Here is a 22470-nt window from a genome sequence, read left to right as displayed (position 1 = left end):
CAAACAAACCACGTAATCATCAGATATTAAAGGGTTAGTTCACCCAAAAATGAAAATTCTGTCATTTATTACTTACCCTCATGCCGTTCCACACCCGTAAAACCTTTGTTAATCTTCGGAACACAAATTAAGATATTTTAGTTGAAATCTGATGGCTCCGTGAGGCCTCCATAGGGAGCAATGGACACTTCCTCTCTCAAGATCCATAAAGGTGCTAAAAACATATTTAAATCAGTTCATGTGAGTACAGTGGTTCAATATTAATATTATAAAGTGACGAGAATATTTTTGGTGCGCCAAAAAATCAAAAGTAATGACTTATTTAGTGATGGCCGTTTTCAAAACACTGCTTCAGGAAGCATCGGAGAATCGAATCATGATTCAGATCGCGTGTCAAACTGCCAATGGCTGAAATCACGTGACTTTGGCGCTTCGAACAGCAGATTCGACAGACTGATTCATCTGTGCTCCGAATCTTCCTGAAGCATTGTTTTGAAATCGGCCATCACTAAATAAATCGTTATTTTGTTTTTTTTGGCGCACCAAAAATATTCTCGTCGCTTTATAATATTAATATTGAACCACTGTACTCACATGAACCGATTTAAATATGTTTTTAGTACCTTTATGGATCTTGAGAGAGGAAGTGTCATTGCTCCCTATGGAGGCCTCACGGAGCCATCGGATTTCAACTAAAATATCTTAATTTGTGTTCCGAAGATTAACGAAGGTCTTACGGGTGTGGGCCAACATGAGGGTGAGTAATAAATGACATTATTTTCATTTTTGGGTGAACTAACCCTTTAATAAATGACATGAGTAAGTCAGTCGGAAGCCTTGTTTACATCAGTATCATGGACACAAGTGTTGACATACTATTATAGTTTTTTTTTTTTTTTTTTCTCACTTTTTCATTATTATTAGTTAGTTTTTTTCATTATTATTAGTTAGCAAATGTCTATATAGTTTTTATTCATTTTTATTTCAGTTTTAGTTATTTTAGTGCATCAAATTAAACTAAATGAAAATGAGAAATGTTGCTTTGACAACTATAACTGAAATAAAATGTGTTTTATTTTATTTTAATTAAGTTTTTTTTAAAGATCTGGTTTTAGTTAACTATAATAACCTTGACACAAAGAGTAAAATACTCCCTCTAATGCTTCAAGGCCTGTCTTTGTGTTTAACACGTGAGGTCCGTATGCCATCTGCCTGGATAATGTTCCCAATAATAATTGCAATTATTTCTTTTGATCTAGAACCTGCTTCCCGACCTGAATCCTGATCCTGACTTGTCAGTCTCAGATCAACTTACAAGAAAAACTTCGACCCCTTTTGTTGAAATCTAGAAATCCTCACTTGCTTGTGACCACACGTGACTTGAGGCCTCATTTAGATAATGATCGATATTAGACCTGCGAGAGGATTTTAATTATGCCAATGCTGTGGTCCTGTGAGGTGGTCTGGTTATTTGCGGCACCATCAACAATGACAAAATAACGCAAAATGAGGTGTCAAGGTGTTCGGTCACAACCCTTACAGCTGTACAGGATGATGTGGGATTTTTCTCCACAAATGAGGTGGGTTTAAGAGGTATTAGAAAGGGCTGCCCACATGATGTCAGCAAATGATGTCACAGCTGATGGAAAAAACCACATGGAGTAACATCTGTCGAGTTTGTCGAATATTTCTGGTTAAAGGTAAAAGGTTGATCGCTTGTGAGAGGAGTTTGTTTGCAAGACAACATTAACTATTAAAACCACTGAGGATTCCGTGGGAAAATGTAAACATGAGCCCTCATGTAGGGCTCCGTTTCAAACAGATGAAACATACACTGTGTGCCTCCACCCTTTATAATACAGTGTATTTATCACTGTTGTTGTGTTGAGGTAATACTGTCATTATGGCCACACCCGGCCTTGTGTGCACTTATCTTGTGTCTGACTGGACTTTACACAGGCTTTACAGTAAAAGCCATGTTATGAAACCTAAACTGAATCCAGGAATGGTTAAAAACTGTGCAGTCACCAAGATTCAGTGGAGTAGAAATGCTCCCTTGTCTCACCGACTCTTTTAAAAGGCAATGTGGTATAATACATTTTTCTTTCTGTGTGTTTGTCATCATTTACTCACCCTTATGTCATTCCTATGACATTTTTCTACTGTGAACACAAAATTTTAGCAGAATCTCTAGGCTGTTCTCAGTATTATTGGTTGTGAATGGGTCGTCAAACTCTTAAAGGCTTAGTTCAATGTTTTTATGTCAATAAAAGCCTAAATTCAAAATGTATTTCATATAAATTGATCATGTCTCTTCAGAAAATTTGGACTGAACCGCTCAATTCATGGTTTTAAGATCCTTTATGAACTTTTTGAAGGGTCAAAATGGTAGTTGGACAGAAAGCTCTCAATTTCATTAAAATATCTTCATTTGTGCTCAGAAGATGAACAAAAGTCTTATGGGTGTGGAACGAAAATGATGACAGAATTTTCATTTTTGGGTGAACTATCCCTTTAAAAGAAAAAACACACACTGAAAGTATTATAAAAGTTGCTTTATATATCCAGGTCTTTTGAAGACACATGGTAGCTTTTTGTGTTGTTATGCCCTTATTTTTGTACCTTGACAGAATTCATATGGTAATGAGTAGCGTGAACTTCCATTTTGTGTTCCACGGAAGAATGAAAGTCATACAGTTTGTCAAAACCCATACAATGGGACAATGTGACGGTAAGTTAATACTGGCAGAATTTGCATTTTCAGATGAATTACACCTTTAAGGAGCATTATGAATGGCCAGTTTCAAAGCTGTGACTGAAACAGTGGAAATGTTTAGGGAGTACCCAGCTCTGAGCTGGAAAGAAAAACAGAAAATGGTGGCTGCCATGATGATTTGGGCAATAGTCACACAGTAAAAGCTGTACTTCAAATGATCATTCAGACACAGACCAAACTGGCACAGTCAAAAGCTTCATGGAAATGTTCAGACATGTGATGAGGAAGGCATAAACAGGTTTATGTTTAGAAATAATGTAATGGGAGACTAACCACAGTTTTACACACACACATAAGCGCACACCACTATAAATACATAAATTATATCTAAATGAGCTCCTCACTATTTATTGTGAATCTCTGATGGAAGCAGAAACTGTTTACATAATTATTGTGTTTTCACCACTATGAATATTGAGTCAAGGATCAATGTTCAAGGCAGTTTAAAAGCCAACTTTTAAAATGTTAATTATCAACCAGAACGACAAGTGCAAATACAGTGTTATAGAATTTTTCCTGTCCAGTATATACCATTCAAAAGATTTTGTTGTCTGAAGAAATAAATACTTTTATTCAGCAAGGACGGTGACAGTAAAGACATAATATTACATAAGATTTATATTTCAAATAAATACTGTTTTTTCTTTTTTACTTTTTTTTTTTGAATTCTTAAAAATTATCACGGTTCCTACAAAAGTATTAAGCAGCACAACTGGAAATATTTGAGTAACAAATTAGCATATTAGAATGATTTCTGAAGGATCATGTGACACTGAAGACTGAAGTAATTATGCTGAAAATTCAGCTTTGCCATCACAGGAATTAATTACATTTTAAAATGTATTAAAATAGAAAATTTCAAACTGTAATAATATTTCAGAATATTACTGTTTTTACTGTATTTTTAATCAAATAAATGCAGCCTTGGTGAACATAACAAAAAAAAAAAGTTGACCCCAAACTTTTGAATTGTATGTATCATTTTATTTCTTCCTGTAAAAATAAAAATCACAAATGAGCTAACATCCCAGCTTCTCCTAGACAGCATAAGGTTAAAGGTGCCCTCGAACGAAAAATTGAATTTATCTTGGCATAGTTAAATAACAAGAGTTCAGTACATGGAAATGACATACAGTGAGTCTCAAACTCCATTGTTTCCTCCTTCTTATATAAATCTCATTTGTTTAAAAGACCTCAGAAGAACAGGCGAATCTCAACATAACACCGACTGTTACGTAACAGTCGGGGTGTACGCCCCCAATATTTGCATATGCCAGCCCACGTTTCCAACATTATAAAAAGCATTAGACAAGGGCAGCCAGTATTAACGTTTGGATGTGCACAACCAAATCATCAGACTAGGTAAGCAAGCAAGAACAATAGCGAAAAATGGCAGATGGAGCAATAATAACTGACATGATCCATGATAACATGATATTTTTAGTGATATTTGTAAACTGTCTTTCTAAATGTTTTGTTAGCATGTTGCTCATGTACTGTTAAATGTGGTTAAAGTTACCATCGTTTCTTACTGTATTCACGGAGACAAGAGAGCCGTCGCTATTTTCATTTTTAAACACTTGCAGTCTGTATAATTCATAAACACAACTTCATTCTTTATAAATCTCTCCAACAGTGTAGCATTACCCGTTAGCCACGAAGCACTATCAAACTCATTCAAAATCAGAAGTAAACAATATAACAGTATACAATACTCACATAATCCAACGCATGCATGCCGCATGCATGACGAACACTTTGTAAAGATCCATTTTGAGGGTTATATTAGCTGTGTAAACTTTGTTAAGGCACTGTTTAAGGCAAGCGCGAGCTCTGTGGGCGTGGACCACGGGATTTAAAGGGGCCGCAGCATAAAATCGGCACGTTTATAATGATGCCCCAAAATAGGCAGTTAAAAAAATTTATTAAAAAAAATCTATGGGGTATTTTGAGCTGAAACTTCACAGACACATTCAGGGGACACCTTAGACTTATATTACATCTTTTAAAAACATAATCATAGTCACCTTTAAATGGACAACAAATGCAGACCAGTGTGTACCACTACATGTGTACCTTTCAGAAAAAATATTTTAATCAGGAAAATGACCAATGTCTGATTGAAAGTCAGATATTTCATTATAACTTAAATATTTCTAATTAAATTATGTGAGTTACACAATCTGCATTCATTTTATATCATAGAGCGGTGCAGGGATGACGTCAAAACCCGGAAGACTAATTCGACATGCTATATAAATAAAGCGCTATATAAATAAAGGTGACTTGACTTGACTTGTCAACTTATGTTTACCACAGACCTTATTTTACTCATAAATTGAAAACCCCTATTATTAAAACCCATGGGAAAATCGCAAAGGAAGCAGTGGCGAATTAGCCTTCTGGGATTTGACATCATCCCTGCACCTTACTATTATGTATGTAATGAATTGTCTAATTCGATTGATCATATTAGGAGAAGCATCTGAGACAGCGCTTCTATTTAAAGCATAATTGAGATCTCCTGGTATAACATTTGAATCCCTGAGCAATAACATTTTCCTCTGGGTTATGTCTCTATCTGAAATGGCCTTTGTGACTAATGCATATAGAACGTCTCTCAGTTTCTCAAAGCTGTGAGAATGTCATAAGTTGCAAATACAAAACAACAAACACCAGAAGGACCAAGCAGCATGTTGATAATGCACTCTTTGTGCTTCAAGGAATGCATGTAACTCTAACAGTAGTTTGGAAAGTGTTTGTTTATCAAAGGCAGTCATGTAAAACCCTCCGGTCTGGTCCCAGCACTAAGCTGCCACTCAGAGCACCTGTGCTTATTCTGGACGTAATCTCACTTTAGCTCTACCTATACGCTCTTATGTCTACAACAGAGAAGGCTTCCTATGTCAGTCAATCCCAGGACCTTGTCACATATAATCCATAGTAATTGATTTCCCTGTGTGTGTGTGTGTGTGTGTGTGAGAGAGTGCGTCAGGTCCCTCAGCCTCGTCTGAGTTTGTACTCAATGGCTTCTATATGTAAACACACTATTACACAGATTAACATTCACAATCAAACAAAGGAAGTAGTTACATGTTTGTCTGAGCGTCAACACAATCACAAACAGATTACGATCTCAGTCTACCCAACGGTTCCCCCTCCCCCCCACAAAACCACACTTGTTTCGAACCCCTGCATATTCATATTTTTTCACCCATTGTGTGGTTTTGATGGCATTTGTGGCAGTATTTTGTTCTGACAGGAGACTGAAATGGCACACAGGAGAACAGAAGTGTTTTTGGATGCAGCATAGAAGAATCAGTGACAGATTAAAGAGTTAATCCTCTTGAGTATCTGTGGGTCTGACACCCCACGTCAGGATGAATTCCTCTCAACACTGTGCAAGACAAAAGAGGTACAGTCAACAGAATAGATATATAGACCTCATGCTTCCAAGACAGGGCCACACACACACACACACACACACACACACACACACACACACACACACACACACACAGGTTTGTTTTTGTGAATTTTGGAGATATTCCATAGGCGTAATGGTTTTTATATTGTACAAACTGTATTTTCTATCGCCCTACATCAACCCCCTAAACCGACCCATCACAGGAAACTGTGCACATTTTTACTTTCTCAAAAAAACTAATTCTGTATGATTTATAAGCCTTTTGAAAAATTGGGACATGGGGTAATGTCCTCATAAGTCACCCTCTCCTTGTAATACATGTCACAAAAACGTGCGCACATACACACACACACACACACACTCACTCACAGTGCTTAACTTTCTAGGTACATTTATTCATGAAACAGCAATAAGCACATGCAAACGTCAATTTACATTAATATTGTAAGATGAGTCCAAAACATAAAATGTAGACCTACTTAAACTCACAAAAGTTTAAATTATGTAGGGCTTGATAGCCCTAGATGTTAAATTAAACTAAAAGCAAATCAGCATCTTTTTGCGAGTGGTAGTTATTGTTTTTATACTTCCTGTACACATGAAATGTCATGTGACAAATGTGCTCTTTTTGATGATGTCATCAATGAAAACAAGATAGCCTATGTATGTCCACTGAAAAAAATTAAAATGGTTTTACTTTAATAACAATGTGTTTTGTCAGAAATTATAACTTAGGGAGTGCCTTTTGCTTCTAATTGGTCAAATTCATGTCTATTTATTTATTAAAATAAACCCATTTAAAATGGTTCAAGACCCCTTTACTTTTCATAACATTCCATATCTTGCTAGAAAAACAGATTAAACCATCTTACGATGATTTGCTGGACCGTCGGCTGGTTTTAGAAGGATTTTGAGAGCTTTTCAGCTGGTTAGGTTAGGGTACCAGCTTGCTGGCCAGCTAAACCAGCTGACTAACAGCTTGGCAAGGCTTGTGAGACAAGCTTAGAACAGCTTAAACCAGCAAACAATTTTAGGCTTTTTAGCAGGGTATAAATCATAGTTGCATTCATCTAACCAAAGAGGAGCCATCTATGGTTTTACCTGTGGTTACTCTGGTCTTAGTAAAAGCCACAGTTAAACTAGACCTATGGTTATGAGAGAACTAGACTATGTGGTAAATAACTGAGTAACAAAATAAAACCGAACACTTAGGCTGATTGTGATTTTAAAAATGTTTGCCCTTGAAAAGGATTAAGCATAAAGCATTTTGATAAAAGTTCCTAAATCCCACTAATTCGTTTGTAATGAAACGTATCTGGGCGCGCATGGATTCGTGGGCTCGCCTCTCTCTCCGCCTCTTCCTTTTAACTGCTGGGGGGCGTATTCATCCGCGCACACACATACATACCGATCGACATCGCGCCGTTTTTATCTGCCTCACCAGCTCCGGTTTCCCCCGTTCAGCCTTTCCCCCCGTCAACTGCCGCCATGTTTTTCTGAGGCAGGATGACAGCAGAGAGTGAGCGCAGACGAAGACGGATATAAGACTGAAAAACCGTCGAATTACAGCATTTTTTTCCTTCCCAGGCGACTATTTTTTTATTGCGGAGTCCGGGGAATTCATTTCCCGGTATATTTGCAAAAACCAAGGGCTGAATTGTAGTATTATTTTGTTTTCTTATGGCGTAGGCTCATTTTCCTAATATATATCCTTTTTATTTCAGGATGGGAGGGGGTCCTCCCACATAAATGTAAAATCCAGAAACTATTCTTTCCTCCGTTTTTAAGTTTATATCATGAAAAAGCAAAAAGTCAGAAGCCTATCTGAAGAAGAAGAACGTATTCCTGCCTGCGCTTGACTACCTCTACCAGCGAACCTACAGGAATAACCAGACGAGTGATCTCTGCATGATCAACTGCTTTACCACGAGTCACCTGCTGTCGAAACTTTGTTTCTTAAGCAAGCTGAACATATAAAAACGACTTTGAATATAATCTAAAGTGAGGATCCGACACAGCACATCTCAAAGATGACGGGCAACATCCCTGTCGACATGGTAAGGGAAAAAAGGTTTAATGGTGTTTATGGAAAATATTATAATGTTGTGTTCCTCTATTTTATGTTACTAGTTGTTTTCTGTTGTTACTAAAAAGTATTCCAATAATGATGGTAACTATTCTTGAGATGCTATTACTTATTCTTTATAATAGATACTTAAGTTAGTAAGTAGTACTTATTCACTTGTTACTAGCCACTATATTATTAACACTGACAAATTCCATTGTTACTGAAAACAAATTGCAGTATTTTACAAAAATTGATAAGAACAGTTTGAGTAGTTACACTAAACAAACTTTTATGAACTAGTTGGAAGTGGATAGGTCAAATTTGAACCACAGATCCCCATTAAAATAAAAATTTGTTACTAGAATCAATGGAATAGTTGCTTTTCACTATTAGTATTCTGACTAGTACTACAATCTAATGAATAGTACCATTGAAACAAAAAAAAAAGGCCTACAAGTCATTATTGGATTATTTACTAGTAAAGTACTTTAAAAACGAGTACTAGTAACTTAAAAATAGATAATAGTTAGTTTTAAGAAATGTATCTTTAGTTTTAAGGAATAAATATGTTAAAACATGTGTTTTTGTCAAAGATCAGAGAAGGTCAACTGATCTCATTGCTGATTTTGCAAATAGATTAATCCAAGAAAGACATGAAGGACAGTGTTATTAAATGCCTTGGATCCGCTTTTGCTCTTTTGCCAATAACACTATCAAAATTCCACCTCTATCAGGAAGGGCAGTAGTGTAAAGATATCCTATCAGATGGCTTACATAGTGCTGTTCTAACTGATAATGAGGAAGTGTGATTAGGGAGGCTTGAAAACAGTCACTGTTCTATTTGCACAAGTAAAAATTTCTCCGAATGTGAATTAAGGTGAATGATTAAAACGAAACTCCAACATTCGAACCTTGTCCAGGGAGATGATGTCATAGGTTCTGTTTAATCCTCATTTTAAAGCTTTGCACTGTGATGTAAGGCTATAATAGATTGAGACTTCTAAACTCGTGGGTGGTGGTGGTAGTGCTGCTAATATTCGCCATTTAAAAGTGGTTTGAATCCAAGAACGTGGAGAATCTGCTTATCAACCATAAAATACAGCCCTGATTGTGTATTAAAATATTGAAACTAATATCAAAACAAACATGAACTGCTGCCAAACTGTTAAACTGTTTTCCTGCGTGTTAGTCAAGCATGCTTTGGATATTCCAAACAGCTGATCTGGCTGTCAAACTCAAGGGATGCCGACGCTCTGACATTGCAGAGACTCTGTTTGATGTAATGTACGCTGAGGGCTGATGTGATTGTCCTTTACAGTGCACATTGACTGCCCTTCTGTTTCAGCAGTTGAGTAGCACTAAAATGTAAATCTGGCCCTCAGAAAGGCTTCTTTGGAAACTTTAGCCTAGATATTAAAAGAGCAACGGCACGTATTAATTGATTTTAAGGGCAGAAATGTGAGCTGACCCTGATGATGACGATGCATCTCTTAACGTATCTACAGGAAGAAAGGTTTTCTCACATTATGCAAACGGGGAACAAAGCGTTATGTTATAGCCTAAAGTCAGGTATTGATTATCTAAGAAGCATTAGAAGGTCCTCTTTGAAAACTTTAAACATTCAATCCTCTCGGGAAATACTTTTATATGGATTTGCAAAGGAATGATAAAGATAATCCATTTCTAGCTTCAAAATTAATCAAGGCTTTTTAATGCAGGAGCTGCGTGACGTTTTTCTACGTTGGGTTTAGGTGTCTATTTTTGGTCTCTCGGAACAGCACGATCGGTTTTAGGATGAAACTTTGAATCATTGTGTGGTCTCCAGCTGAGGGGCATTCAGTTGGGGGGTAGGGTTGTCAAACAATGGGAGTGTTTGTGTGTGTGTGTGTGTGGATACACATCTTGTGGGTGGGCATTTTAATGAATGGGCTTTTTTTTGTAGAGAGCTCTCACTGTTTCAAAGCATCGAGATGTTGTGGAAGCCTATAGGTGCTACATCAGATATGCTCTTTTAAAAGAGTTTGCTTTGATCAGTTGTGAGACAGAGGTGTGAAGGAGAACTCAATACTCCCTGACAGTACTGTGTCACTTTGTGTGGTGTCATGTGGTATTGTGTCCTCTATGTGTAGGGTTGAATTAGTAGGGGATACTATCAGGAGAAATGTCAAGGAGAGACCTCCCCTATTGCTATTGTCCACACACTTGAGTAGCATTGCTCAGCACTTTCAGAAGTTTAAATTCATGTAAAAAAAAATTGAGGTGCTTGATAAACCTAGATGTTAAACAAAATTAGACTGTAAGCTTATCAACATCTTATTATGAGCAGTATTTATATTGTTTTTATACATTAAATGGCATTTTATTTCTGTAATTTAAGTTTTGTGAGTGAAACAGGATATTTGATGTGAGAACATTTTGAATATCACTTTATATTGGAATGGTTGTGATTGTGAAAAGTGGGTTTTAGCACAGAATAGAATATTTTAATCGTAGTTCAAATAACATGCACTGATGAATGCACAATATGACCAGTAAATAGTCAATTTTGATTTTTATGTTTTATAAAAGATAAAGAATGAAGGTAATTAAGACAAAGTCACATGCTTTCTGTTTGCAGAATCAAACCAGATTTGTCATCGAGACTTTCGCAAAATTATGTAACCAAGCTCAAATCAATAGAACTCATCAGGGAACTAGACAACAGAAGGCGGTGGCTACACAATTCAGTCAATTTGAGGGTTTATTAGGTCATTATAACGTGTTTAATTTTCTGAACCCTGCTACAAACAGCCACTGTTTGAACTTTGAGAGGCAGCTAAAGTGCGAGAGAACATCAGGAGAAAGGTACAGGGTAGGTAACCAAAAGTGTTTGCGTATGAGAAATGGAAAAAGTGTAGAAAACTAGCTCCTAGTGGTATGAAACACAACGCAGTATGTACCACAATTCAAAACATTTGTGATTGAAACTGCGTCAACAGGAAAGACTCAGCATGTTGATGAAGTATCAGTTTAAAAATCTTTCACACACTGAGAAACTTCATTTTCAGTGGTTACTGTTTTTTTCTTGTCATATTTTTCAAGTCCATTCAAGTCACATAGCGCTTTATACAATACAGATTGTTTCAACGCAGCTTTACAGTGATAACAGGAAAATGATTCGGCGATGCAAACAGAACAAAACAAAAATAATGACTTTATTCAACAATTTCTTGTTCCCTTTTAAAGGGTTAGTTCACCCAAAAATGAAAATTCTGTCATTTTTTTCTCACCCTCATGTTGTTCCACACCCCTAAGACCTTTGTTCATCTTCAGAACAAAAATTAAGGTATTTTTGATAAAATCTGATCGATTTGCAGGCCTCACTGAGCCATCGGATTTTATCAAAAATATCTTAATTTGTGTTCCGAAGATGAACGAAGGTCTTATGGGTGTGGAACGACATGAGGGTGAGTAATTAATGACAGAATTTTCATTTTTGGGTGAACTAACCCGTTAAGTGTCAACAGTATAGGCCTATGTTTTAATTTAAATGGCTTAAAATGGCTTCGAAAACGCACAGGGATGTCTGGAATCACTTTATAAAGCAGTTGAATGCAAGATGTGCAGCTGAGTGCCAATCTGCCATATACATCACATTCTAATGAGTAGTACACTATAGAATGTTGTGAATTCTTATGCTGTAGTTGCCCTACTTCAATTTTGCATTAAAATGGATCTATCATTGAGCACAGCCCTAAAATGAAGAACAGCATGAAGACAGAGAGATAAAGCTAAAGTCTCTTTTAGCATCTGTTGTATCTATATGTGTTTGTGTGAATAATTGTGACAAGTATAACATGGTGAATATGATTTGCATAAAATGAATGAGTCCAGAGAGTGCTTATGGGTCAGTAAGGGTTAAAAGGCTAAAGAGGGAGCGAGAGAGAAAGGAGGGGGGAGGAAGTAGCTCAGACTCACTCAATAAAGGATCCTTTCAGTAGAGTGAGGAACAATTTACAACAGCTCTGTGAGAGAGGTGCTCGCTTGCACACACACACACACACACACACACACTGTCATGGAAAGTTGGAGTGATTCAACGTCAGTTTGTGTAAATAGTGCTCAGTGCCTTATTATAAGTTGTTTTAACTTCTCTGCGGTGTTTCTACATATTCATTACTGGACATAAGTCAACATATATCTGTTTTTACATGTTTCCAGAGGTGGTTCTGTTGAAGTTTTGTTGGGCAGAGACTGGCTGCAAAGGGTTGTTCCACTGTAAACAGTGGCTCTCGCTCGCCTTTATGACATCATTGCACAAGCATTCTCTTGTAGTTTCGTGAAGTCACAGATTGAAATCTCAGGCCAGACTTCCCTTTTCCTAGAGGCCTCTTCATACTTTTCTCTCTTTCTCCTCTAAGCCAAATGGTTTTTCTTTTTCTTTTCTCTAATCATAAGACGTGATCTAATCAACATTCTGACTTAAAGATAGTCACTTCTGAGACAGTAGATATGAACTGTGGCTGATATATGATATATGAATCATTAGAGCCTTTTCAGAGAATATATATCTTTTTTAAATTTCAGAACTAATAAAACATCAGACTTCTCTCTGGTGATGTATGGTTCCAAACATTTCGTCCTCATAAACCCCATCCATTTCTTAAAATCAACTTCAAGCTCACATTCTTTTTTGGAAAGACATCTAAATTTACCTTGAAAAAAACTGAAAAATACAGTTTTGTGAAAATCAACTTCAATCTGATGGTTTACTTTGCTGCATATAGGCAATGGACATGTTAAACAAGATAAATGGTGTATGCTTAATTTCACAATAAGCGTGCGATTAATCACGATTTATATATATATTATATGTATATATATATATTAGTGCTGCAACGACGCGTCGACGTCATCGATTACGTCGACTACGAAAATACGTCGGCGTGCGTGAAATGCGTCGACGCGTCACATTGTTTACATTCATCTCGCGTAATGGCGGCTTCTGCTCCTGGGAATGGAGAAAGTTCTATTCTGTCACAAAAACCTAGACCACGATTATCAAAAGTATGGGAATACTTTAAACAGAGGCCAAATAAAATGGTCATTTGTTCCCTTTGCAAAACCGAGATGGCGTACCGCGGCAGCACAACTGTGATGCACGAGCACTTGGGGTGTGACGCGAGATTAAAATGTGACGAGATTTCTCGTCGAGGCGAAAAGAAGTCTCGTGATATTGCCATGACAGAGTGTTAGGATGATTAGGAAAGAATATGCCACCGCTACGTTTACATAACGCCTCCACTGTCGTTTTGCTTTGTATTTAAATAAAAAACATTTAATTCAGTTGGATAATAGTCGCTGCCGCTCCACATTCACAGAGTACGCGCGATTGTGAAAGTGAAAGTAAACGCGTGGGCGCATTCAAACGAGATTTCTGATGAATGCAAATATCTCTCAATATGAAAGCTATTTTAGGCTGGGCAGTGTAGTTGTAACCATCTCTTAGCTCTGTATCAAAGAAAAAATTGGTCTTATTTGCACTTTGAATATTGAGAGAGTGCGATTATGGTTGCACTTATTGTAAAGTGTTACCATAAAAATGAATAACAGTTTTCTCTTAATCTTATTAAGCACAAACAATAAGGTTTCATTTGTTAACATTAGTTTATGCACTGTGAACTAGGGCTGGACGATTATGGCCTAAAATCAAAACCTCGATTAATTGAACATTTTACCTCGATTACGATTAATGAACGTAAAATTAATTTTTTTTTATTTTTTTGCCCTCATAGTTCACTGACAAGGTTTGTACTGTAAATAGCCTATGATTGACTATTAAGGTGGGATATTTTTTTTCCTGTTGAAAGAGTGATCTGACATCATAGCTCACTATCAGCAGATATTTCATCTATGGTTTGTAACATTTCTTACAGGTTTCTGCTCGTTGTAAATCAGATAAAGATAAATTAGCACAGTACCAGTAGTGATTGCGTGTGTGAATTAGTCATACCGTCTCTCTATTAATTGTGAAGCTGTGGGTTGTAAATAGTTCCTTCAAAAGTAGAAAAAAAATAGATGCCATAACTTTTGAGTTTCTAAGCTATTTTAGTGATAAATCACAGGACAGCGCTGACAACAAGTTTCTGCGTTACTCTGTGTGCGCGCGATCTTCACGTTTTGCGCAGCTGTTTGTATGAGTGTTCATGCCACATGCAGCTGCGCGAGCGTGGCATAGATATATGTATATATCTATGCGAGCGCGGTAGCTCGATATAATAATACACATCCGATCGTCTAATCGCTTGAATGTCCAAACAATAAAACAAATACAACTGACAAAGTTTAGTCAAGACGGAAGGCTCACCGCTCGCGCGCCATCACTATGTGTTGAACCGGCGTTCACCTCCGTGTTTTGCTTTTATGCCACTGACTGGACTGGGCGGAGTCACGTGGCTACACACGCAGTTATGTTTTTAAGGGGGAAGTATTAACAGGATTAAAAAACCGAAATAACCGACATGGGAAAATTACGTCGGTTAGAGGTTCTGAATTTCGGTTTCGATTACTTTTCGATTAATCGTCCAGCCCTACTGTGAACTATCATTAACTAACAATGAATGACTATTTTTATTAACTAACATTAACAAAGATTAATAAATAATGTAGCAAATATATTGCTCATTGTTAGTTGATGTTGGTTAATACATTAATGTTAATAAATGAGACCTTATTAAAAAGTGTTACCATTTTTATTTATACTGTTTTTATTTCTATGATCAGTTTGTGGAAAGGAGTTCAGTTAGGAGGTCAAAAGTTGTAGAAGCTCATAAATCACATGAGAAGTCAGTTGAAAAAAAAAATTAATAAAAGTTGAAATATTATATTAGAAGTTGTAATTATAATTTTTTGTAAAGTTATCCAAAGGATTCATTAGCTAATCAAAAAAAGAACACTAAATTAATAAAAAAAATTAATACAAATAATTGTTAGATTAGTCGACAGAAAAAATAATCGTTAGTTGCAGCTCTAATATATATATATATATATATATATATATATATTAGGGGTGTGACGAGACAGGTATCTCATGAGACGAGACGAGACTCGAGATTGAGTTCACGAGACGAGACAAGATTTTTACACACTTTTTTTAAGAAATCCTCAATGGCGAAATACATGACTAGAAAAAATATTCTGCAGTATTTGAAATGTTTTAACTAATCATCTTGTAATGAATGTCATTTCAGTTCTACTTTCTGAGTATGAATTATCATATGCAGTAAAAGACAACAATACTCAAGTACTGTAAAAGATGATTGTATATTGAATATATATATATATTGAAATACACATACATATTGAAATACATCAATATATTGAAAACAGTTGTACTGCCACATAGCCTACTTGCTGTATCTCAGAAATGGTGCTTTTTTATATCATTATGCACCCTGTTTGATAAAAATAACAAGAAAAAGCTGTAGGACAAAAACTAGAGTCATGACTTTTAATGAAAAATCTTCTCTGGGCTCGCCCCAAAGAAAAGATAAAAAAAGATTTTCAGTCGTGAAGTTGGTCTGTGGAGCTTTGTCTGCTGTGCTGTAATAATTCTATTTGAGAACATATGCATGATAATAATAAGTGATGAGCAGGGTGTTTCACTGGTTTGTAATACATGGCTGTAATACAATATCAAAAGGCCATTTCTATCAGACAGCCACCTCACTGATGGGGAGGTAAGTGAATGGCTCCCCTCCCCCACTCTCTCTCTTTCTACAGATGTCTGCCCTTTTTCAGCAGTAGGCACGTGGACAGGGCCTGCAGGGCAGGAGGCTGCCTGCCTTCATCTGGCTACAAGAGATGAGATATTATTCTCTCATGCTCATCTTTCTCCTCTTTATCTTGAGTGCTTTTTTCTGTTCTCATATTTACCCATTGCTCCATCAGGAATTATTCAATCTAATTGTATGTCAAAATATATTAGTATTATTATTGTATATTATTTTTTATATGGAATATACACCGATCAGGCATAACATTATGACAACTGACAGGTGAAGTGAATAACACTGATTTCTCTTCATCACGGCATCTGTTAGTGGGTGGGATATATTAGGCAGCAAGTGAACATTTTGTCCTCAAAGGTGATGTGTTAGAAGCAGAAAAAATGGGTAAGTGTAAGGATTTGAGTGAGTTTGACAAGGACCAAATTGTGATGGCTAGGCGACAATCAAGCATCTGTGGGATGTGCTGAACAAACAAGTCCGATCCATGGAGGCCCCACCTCAGAACTTACAGGACTAAAAGGATCTGCTGCTAACATCTTGGTGCCAGATACCACAGCACACCTTCAGGGGTCTAGTGGAGTCCATGCCTCAACGGGTCAGGGTTGTTTTAGCAGCAAAAGGAGGACCAACACAATATTAGTAAGGTCATAATGTTATGCCTGATCGGTGTGTTTGTGTATATATATATATATATATATATATATATATATACACATACATACATAAAATGGAAATTATATATCATTTATATATAATATGTTGAATAGTGCAAACCACAATTGCCTAATCATTCTGATGATGTGGAAATCTGGTCGTATTTTCTGGCCAAGCTTCATACTTTCTCTATTGTACAATTTGTTTAACGGAGATCATCTAACATTGTGACCTTCAAGATATGTCACATTGTCCTTAAAGCACCTTAAAGGAATCATGTTTCACTTCTAAAAAGGTCAGAGTTCTAGGTTTGTTTATTCAGTGCCCCTGAGTGCACATAGCTAATGTGTTTATAGAAGGTGTGTAATTAGCCTCAAGATCAGGAAAGTTTGTACAAAGATGAATCATTCACAGTTTTAGCATTTATTAACACCAGTGTGAAGACATGTCCACTTATGTGATTGTAATTGGCACGTCATCAGGCGGGCCTGTATTGATTTCAGTGATATTACCACCCAAGCCCTTGTTTTCCCATCCGGTGAGATGCATCGTTTTGGCCGGATGAGTGCGTGTGAGTATGTCTGTGTGAGTGATTGTCCTTCAGGACTGCTGATGGTGCATCTGGACAGGCTGAGCCTGCAGTTGCTGGTTTGCTGTTGTGGCCGTGATTTAGTACCAAAGCTAAAACTAAAACTAGCTAAAACTAATGGCTGCCATGCTATTCGCTCAAGTGAGTCGGGGAAAAGACAAGAATGAGATAATGGAAGTAAAGGATGTTCTAGACATCTTGAGGATATTATTGCAAAATGATCACTCTTACCATAGCTATCGAGACTGTTCCATTATGGAAAAAATCTATCAAGGAAGTGTGGAAAATTTTTTGGCACCTTCTGTGTGTGTGCGTTGTGTGTTTTTACAGTAAGTTTTGAATAGCCAACAGCTGAAACCAGAGCCTTCATGCTTATCTCCTCAGATATACGGCAATGATTATTAAAGACCAGGAAGCTCAATAAAGCATTATAAGCATTATTAGAAAAGCCACAGCAACCTTTAGCAGACAGACCAAAGGCTATCTGTCACTCTGTCTATCGTTCTATTGTTCTGTCTTTCTGTCTGTCTGTCTGTCTACTGTATCTATCTATGTCTTACATGTAGTGGGAAATACGTCACGCTCTTTCCCTCCATTTCTTGCTTTGTTATAAGCATGACGAGGCAAACACAGCTGAGAGCAAAATCAATCACTTTTATGTTCAACCTACCGCACATCAACTCATGCAGAGATCATCCAGCCTCTTTTTGTGTTGCCATGTGTGAGCGCACGCCCAAGACTGCGAGTCAGTTCTCAAATTCCTGCATTAATTTGTGCTATCCACAGAGGTCTTGGAGATAGACAGGGAACTTTACAGTTCCTCTACAGTCCCTCTTGCAGTTTAATTTCCCATATCTAAATGTGCCATCTAATTCTCAGATCTCATGTCATTTAATGCTAATGCTGTTATCTCTTTTTCCTGTGCCGCGCTCTTCATAATGAGAATTTAAGAGTCTGACGCACATATGAAAGATATCACATATTAATGAATGGCCTGGTCTCTTTTTCTCAGATTTTCGGTCCCATAACAGTCTGTCCAATATCATGAAAAGACGATTTTATATGAAACAGTAAGGAATCATTTTGGGGGCTGGAATCTATTCATTTAGAAGTTCTTACTAGAGACTAGTGGCCGAATGAGCTAGCTATTATCAAACCAATGGCAATGGTCATTGTGCTTTTGGCCCTGGCCAAAGTGAGACATTTATCCTTCCATTCCCATGTCCAAATGCATTGCATTTGCCATTTTGGACATGTTCTTTGCTTTAACCCCTGCTAATTCAAGTTGGCCAGACCATTTTATAATATTTTCAGAAAGAGGCCAAGGTGACCTGTAATGTTGAATATCTATGCAAAGCCCAAACAATGGGCGGTTTACCATACTCAGTGGTTTTAACTTTCTCACCAGAGAAAGAATCGGATCGCCACTGCAAAGCGGACCAACCTGTTCTGTCTCATGTTGAGAAATAAAAAAACTGGATTGTACAGGCTGTACCGTACCTGACAGAACCTGAAATCCATGCTTTGTTTTTCTAAATGTTTGAAAACATACAAAAATGGTTTGCAAAAGAAACTTTACATTTTACTCACGAAACTTTAATATGTTGTTTATTTTATAGCAAAGTCATTTTCTGGATAAACTTTTGTCATTCTCAATTATGTAATTTAGTAGACAGGAAATGGCATTCAGAATCAAAAACGTACTTCTGCAGTGTGACGTATTTCTGAGTGAAACAGGATGTTCTGCAGGGCGGGAATTAATTTAATCTATTGGGAATTGACTGGATTGTAAATAACTAAAAAATAAAATGGCTGATGATGTCATCTGAAAGGAAAATTGTTTCAGAGGTAGAAAAGTTTGGGGTTGGTTAGATTTAAAAAAAAAATGTTTTTTAAGAAGTCACTCATACTCACTAAGGCTGCATTTATTTTATTAAAATACAGTAAAACAGTAATATTGTGATATATTATTACAATTTAAAATAGCTGTTTCCTATTTTAAAATGTGATTTATTCTTGTGATGGCAAAGCTTAATTTTTAGCAGCCGTTAATCCAGTCTTCAGTGTCACATGATCCTTCAGAAATCATTCTAATATGCTGATTTGGTACACAAGAAACATTTCTTTTTAATATTTTTGTAGAAACTGATACATTTTTCTTCTACATTTTTCTTTCAATTTATTAATGAGCATTTTATTTTTAAACAGCTTTTGTAACATTAAATGTCTTTACTGTCACTTTTGATCAGTCTAATGCATCCTTGCTGAATAAAACAAATAGAATAGAAAAAAATAAACTTTTGAATGGTGTAGTATTTCTTTTACAGGAAAAATGAGAAAGATTTTTTTCTTTGGAACAACATGCATTGATAAATCATTCACAATAAGACCGGGAACATGAATTAGGAAAGTAAATGGGGTTGTGATTTGTTGACTCTTTGTTTATTTAAGGCATGCAGACAGTCAGTTTAGCAGGGTAGGTTAAGTATACCCCAATTTCAACCTGAGGAAAGAAATAACACTTCCATTCTTAGAATGAGATGCTCTGAAAAGCTTCTTCACACTCTCTAAGATATGCGGGTGAAATCCCACTAACACCTTGAATGATGAAGGAGAGATGAGGGAGTGTGATCACAGTCTTCAAAACCACCTCAGTCTCAACTACATCACAGACTCCTGGAGACATAGACAGAGATGACACCGTTTGAACCAGCACTGTGCTGTCAGAGGGAAGATGGATGGCTTCTCTTCTCTGTCTTGTCTGTTTATGACTGAGGTTGAGTTCACACACAGAAGCAGATTCCGAATCCATTGAGCAGAATGAATGAATTTTGTGCCTGACTGAAATGGATCTTTCAGGACACAGAAAGAGAAACTTTGTACAGTAATTCACAGTAAAATAGATGAGGTTGGTCAAAACTGATAGTGTTGGATATTGGGGATAGTGCTTCCCTCAATCCATCATCCATCTCTTAGGTGATTCGATCACAAGTGGACGGCACTTAAAGGGATAGTTCACCCAAAAATGAAAATTTGATGTTTATCTGCTTACCCCCAGGGCATCCAAGATGTAGGTGACTTTGTTTCTTCAGTAGAACACATATGATTATTTTTAACTCAAACCGTTGTGGTCTGTCAGTCGTATAATGCGTGTCAGTGGGAACTTTGTCTATAAGGGTAAAAAAAACATGCACAGACAAATCCACATTAAACCCAGTGGCTCGTGATGACACATTGATGTCCTAAGACATGAAATGATCAGTTTGTGCTAGAAACCGAACAGTATTTATATCATTTTTTACCTCTAAAACACCACTATGTCCAACTGCCCTGCACATCCGGTTAGTGAGGTCTGAATGATGTCACTCATTGAAGCAAAGCGTGAGACATCACTTCCGTCATCAGAACGTGTTTTTTGACCTCACTAACCGGATACTGAATGCAGTTGGACATAGTGGTGTTTTAGAGGTAAACAATGATATAAATACTGTTCGGTTTCTCGCACAAACCGATCGTTTCGTGTCTTTCATTTTTGGGTGAAATATCCCTTTAAAGGTGCCCTAGAATCAGAATTTGAATTTACCTTGGCATAGTTGAATAACAAGAGTTCAGTACATGGAAAAGACATACATTGAGTTTCAAACCCCATTGTTTCCTCCTTCTTATGTAAATCTCATTTGTTTAAAAGACTTCCGGAAAACACTCGGATCTCAACATAACACCGACTGTTACGTAACAGTCGGGATCATTAATATGTATGACCCCAATATTTGCATAATGCCAGCCCATTCGACGCATTAGACAAGGAAAGGCAGTATTAACGGCTGGATCTGTGCACAGACAAGGAAAGCAAGCAAGAACAACAGTGAAAAATGGCAGATGGAGCAATAATAACTGACATGATCCATGATATCATGATATTTTTAGTGATATTTGTAAATTGTCTTTCTAAATGTTTCATTAGCATGTTGCTAATGTACTGTTAAATGTGGTTAAAGTTACCATCGTTTCTTACTGTATTCACGGAGACGAGAGTCATTGCTATTTTCATTTTTACACACGTGCAGTCTGTATAATTCATAAACACAACTTCATTCTTTATAAATCTCTCCAACAGTGTGTAATGTTAGCTTTAGCAACAGAGCATAGCCTCAAACTCACACAGAATCAAACGTAACCATCTAAATAAATACTTTACTCACATAATTCGAAGCATGCATACAGCATGCATGATGAACATCTTGTAAAGATCCATTTGAGGGTTATATTAGCTGTGTGAACTTTGTTTATGGGATGTATATATAGTCGAGAGCTCGTGGGGCAGAGGAAGCGCATCTCTTAAAGGGGCCGTGCTGAAAAAATCAGTGTATAGTTAATGATGCCCCAAAATAGGCAGTTAAAAAAATTAATAAAAAAAAATCTATGGGGTATTTTGAGCTGAAACTTCACAGACACATTCAGGGGACACCTAGGACTTATATTACATCTTGTAAAAAAACAATCTAGGGCACCTTTAATATAGGTATAAATGGGGTTCTATTTTGGAGACTCTTCGTGATCCAGTCACTTGAAGCCTTTGTACTGTGAACTTGAGTAAGTCCTGAGATGTTGATAAGGCAGGGTTTATGTGAAGCTTGCATTAGGCTTGTGTGATACAACCAGGGTAAAACAGGGGTGTTTCATGACCCTTTAATCTCTAATGGCTCTTCCTGTGAATCAGGCATGTTGCATGTGACTTGTTTTTGTTTTGGAACGCGATGTCATTGTTCTTTAACCAGCTTATATAGACATAACCGATCTCGCCATAGAACTCACTAATTTCCTCTCTCTCCAAAACAGACAAATCCCTGCTGGAGGCGACGTTTCTAATATAGTTTTCATTGATGTACGGTTGCGTAAGTGCTGTGATTGTGTGTCTGTTCCCTATTGCATAAATGTCATTCCCAGAACAATCTGGCAGACCTCTATTCTGAGATGGGCAAAGCCGGTCGACATGTCACATCCACTGTGGTCAGCATTTGTTGTGGCTGCTTTTAGTTCAGATGTCCTGTCTGACACACTCATTACTGTCAGCATCTCTCTCTCTCACTCACTCACACACACACACACACACACACACTCTCTCTCTCTTGGCAGAACCACTGGGTTGTTTATCCTTCTAAAGCAGAGAATCTCCTGCTCAACTTG

General features: G+C 37.0%; 1 protein-coding gene across 1 annotated transcript in view; it reads left to right on the top strand.

Moving 5' to 3' along the window:
- Nucleotides 1–7586: 7586 nt before the first annotated feature.
- Nucleotides 7587–22470, top strand: part of ubl3a (ubiquitin-like 3a) — a 30225-nt gene continuing 15341 nt past the window's right edge. Inside the window, exons 1-2 of the mRNA XM_048179870.1 lie at nucleotides 7587–7833; nucleotides 7928–8260. Of these exons, the coding sequence (XP_048035827.1) occupies nucleotides 8234–8260 (27 nt within the window). The 5' untranslated portion in view covers nucleotides 7587–7833; nucleotides 7928–8233. The remainder of the gene's footprint in view (nucleotides 7834–7927; nucleotides 8261–22470) is intronic.

Source organism: Megalobrama amblycephala, linkage group LG2 (assembly GCF_018812025.1).
Source record: "Megalobrama amblycephala isolate DHTTF-2021 linkage group LG2, ASM1881202v1, whole genome shotgun sequence".
Lineage (NCBI taxonomy): Eukaryota > Metazoa > Chordata > Actinopteri > Cypriniformes > Xenocyprididae > Megalobrama > Megalobrama amblycephala.
This window is presented reverse-complemented; position numbering and strand designations above follow the sequence as displayed.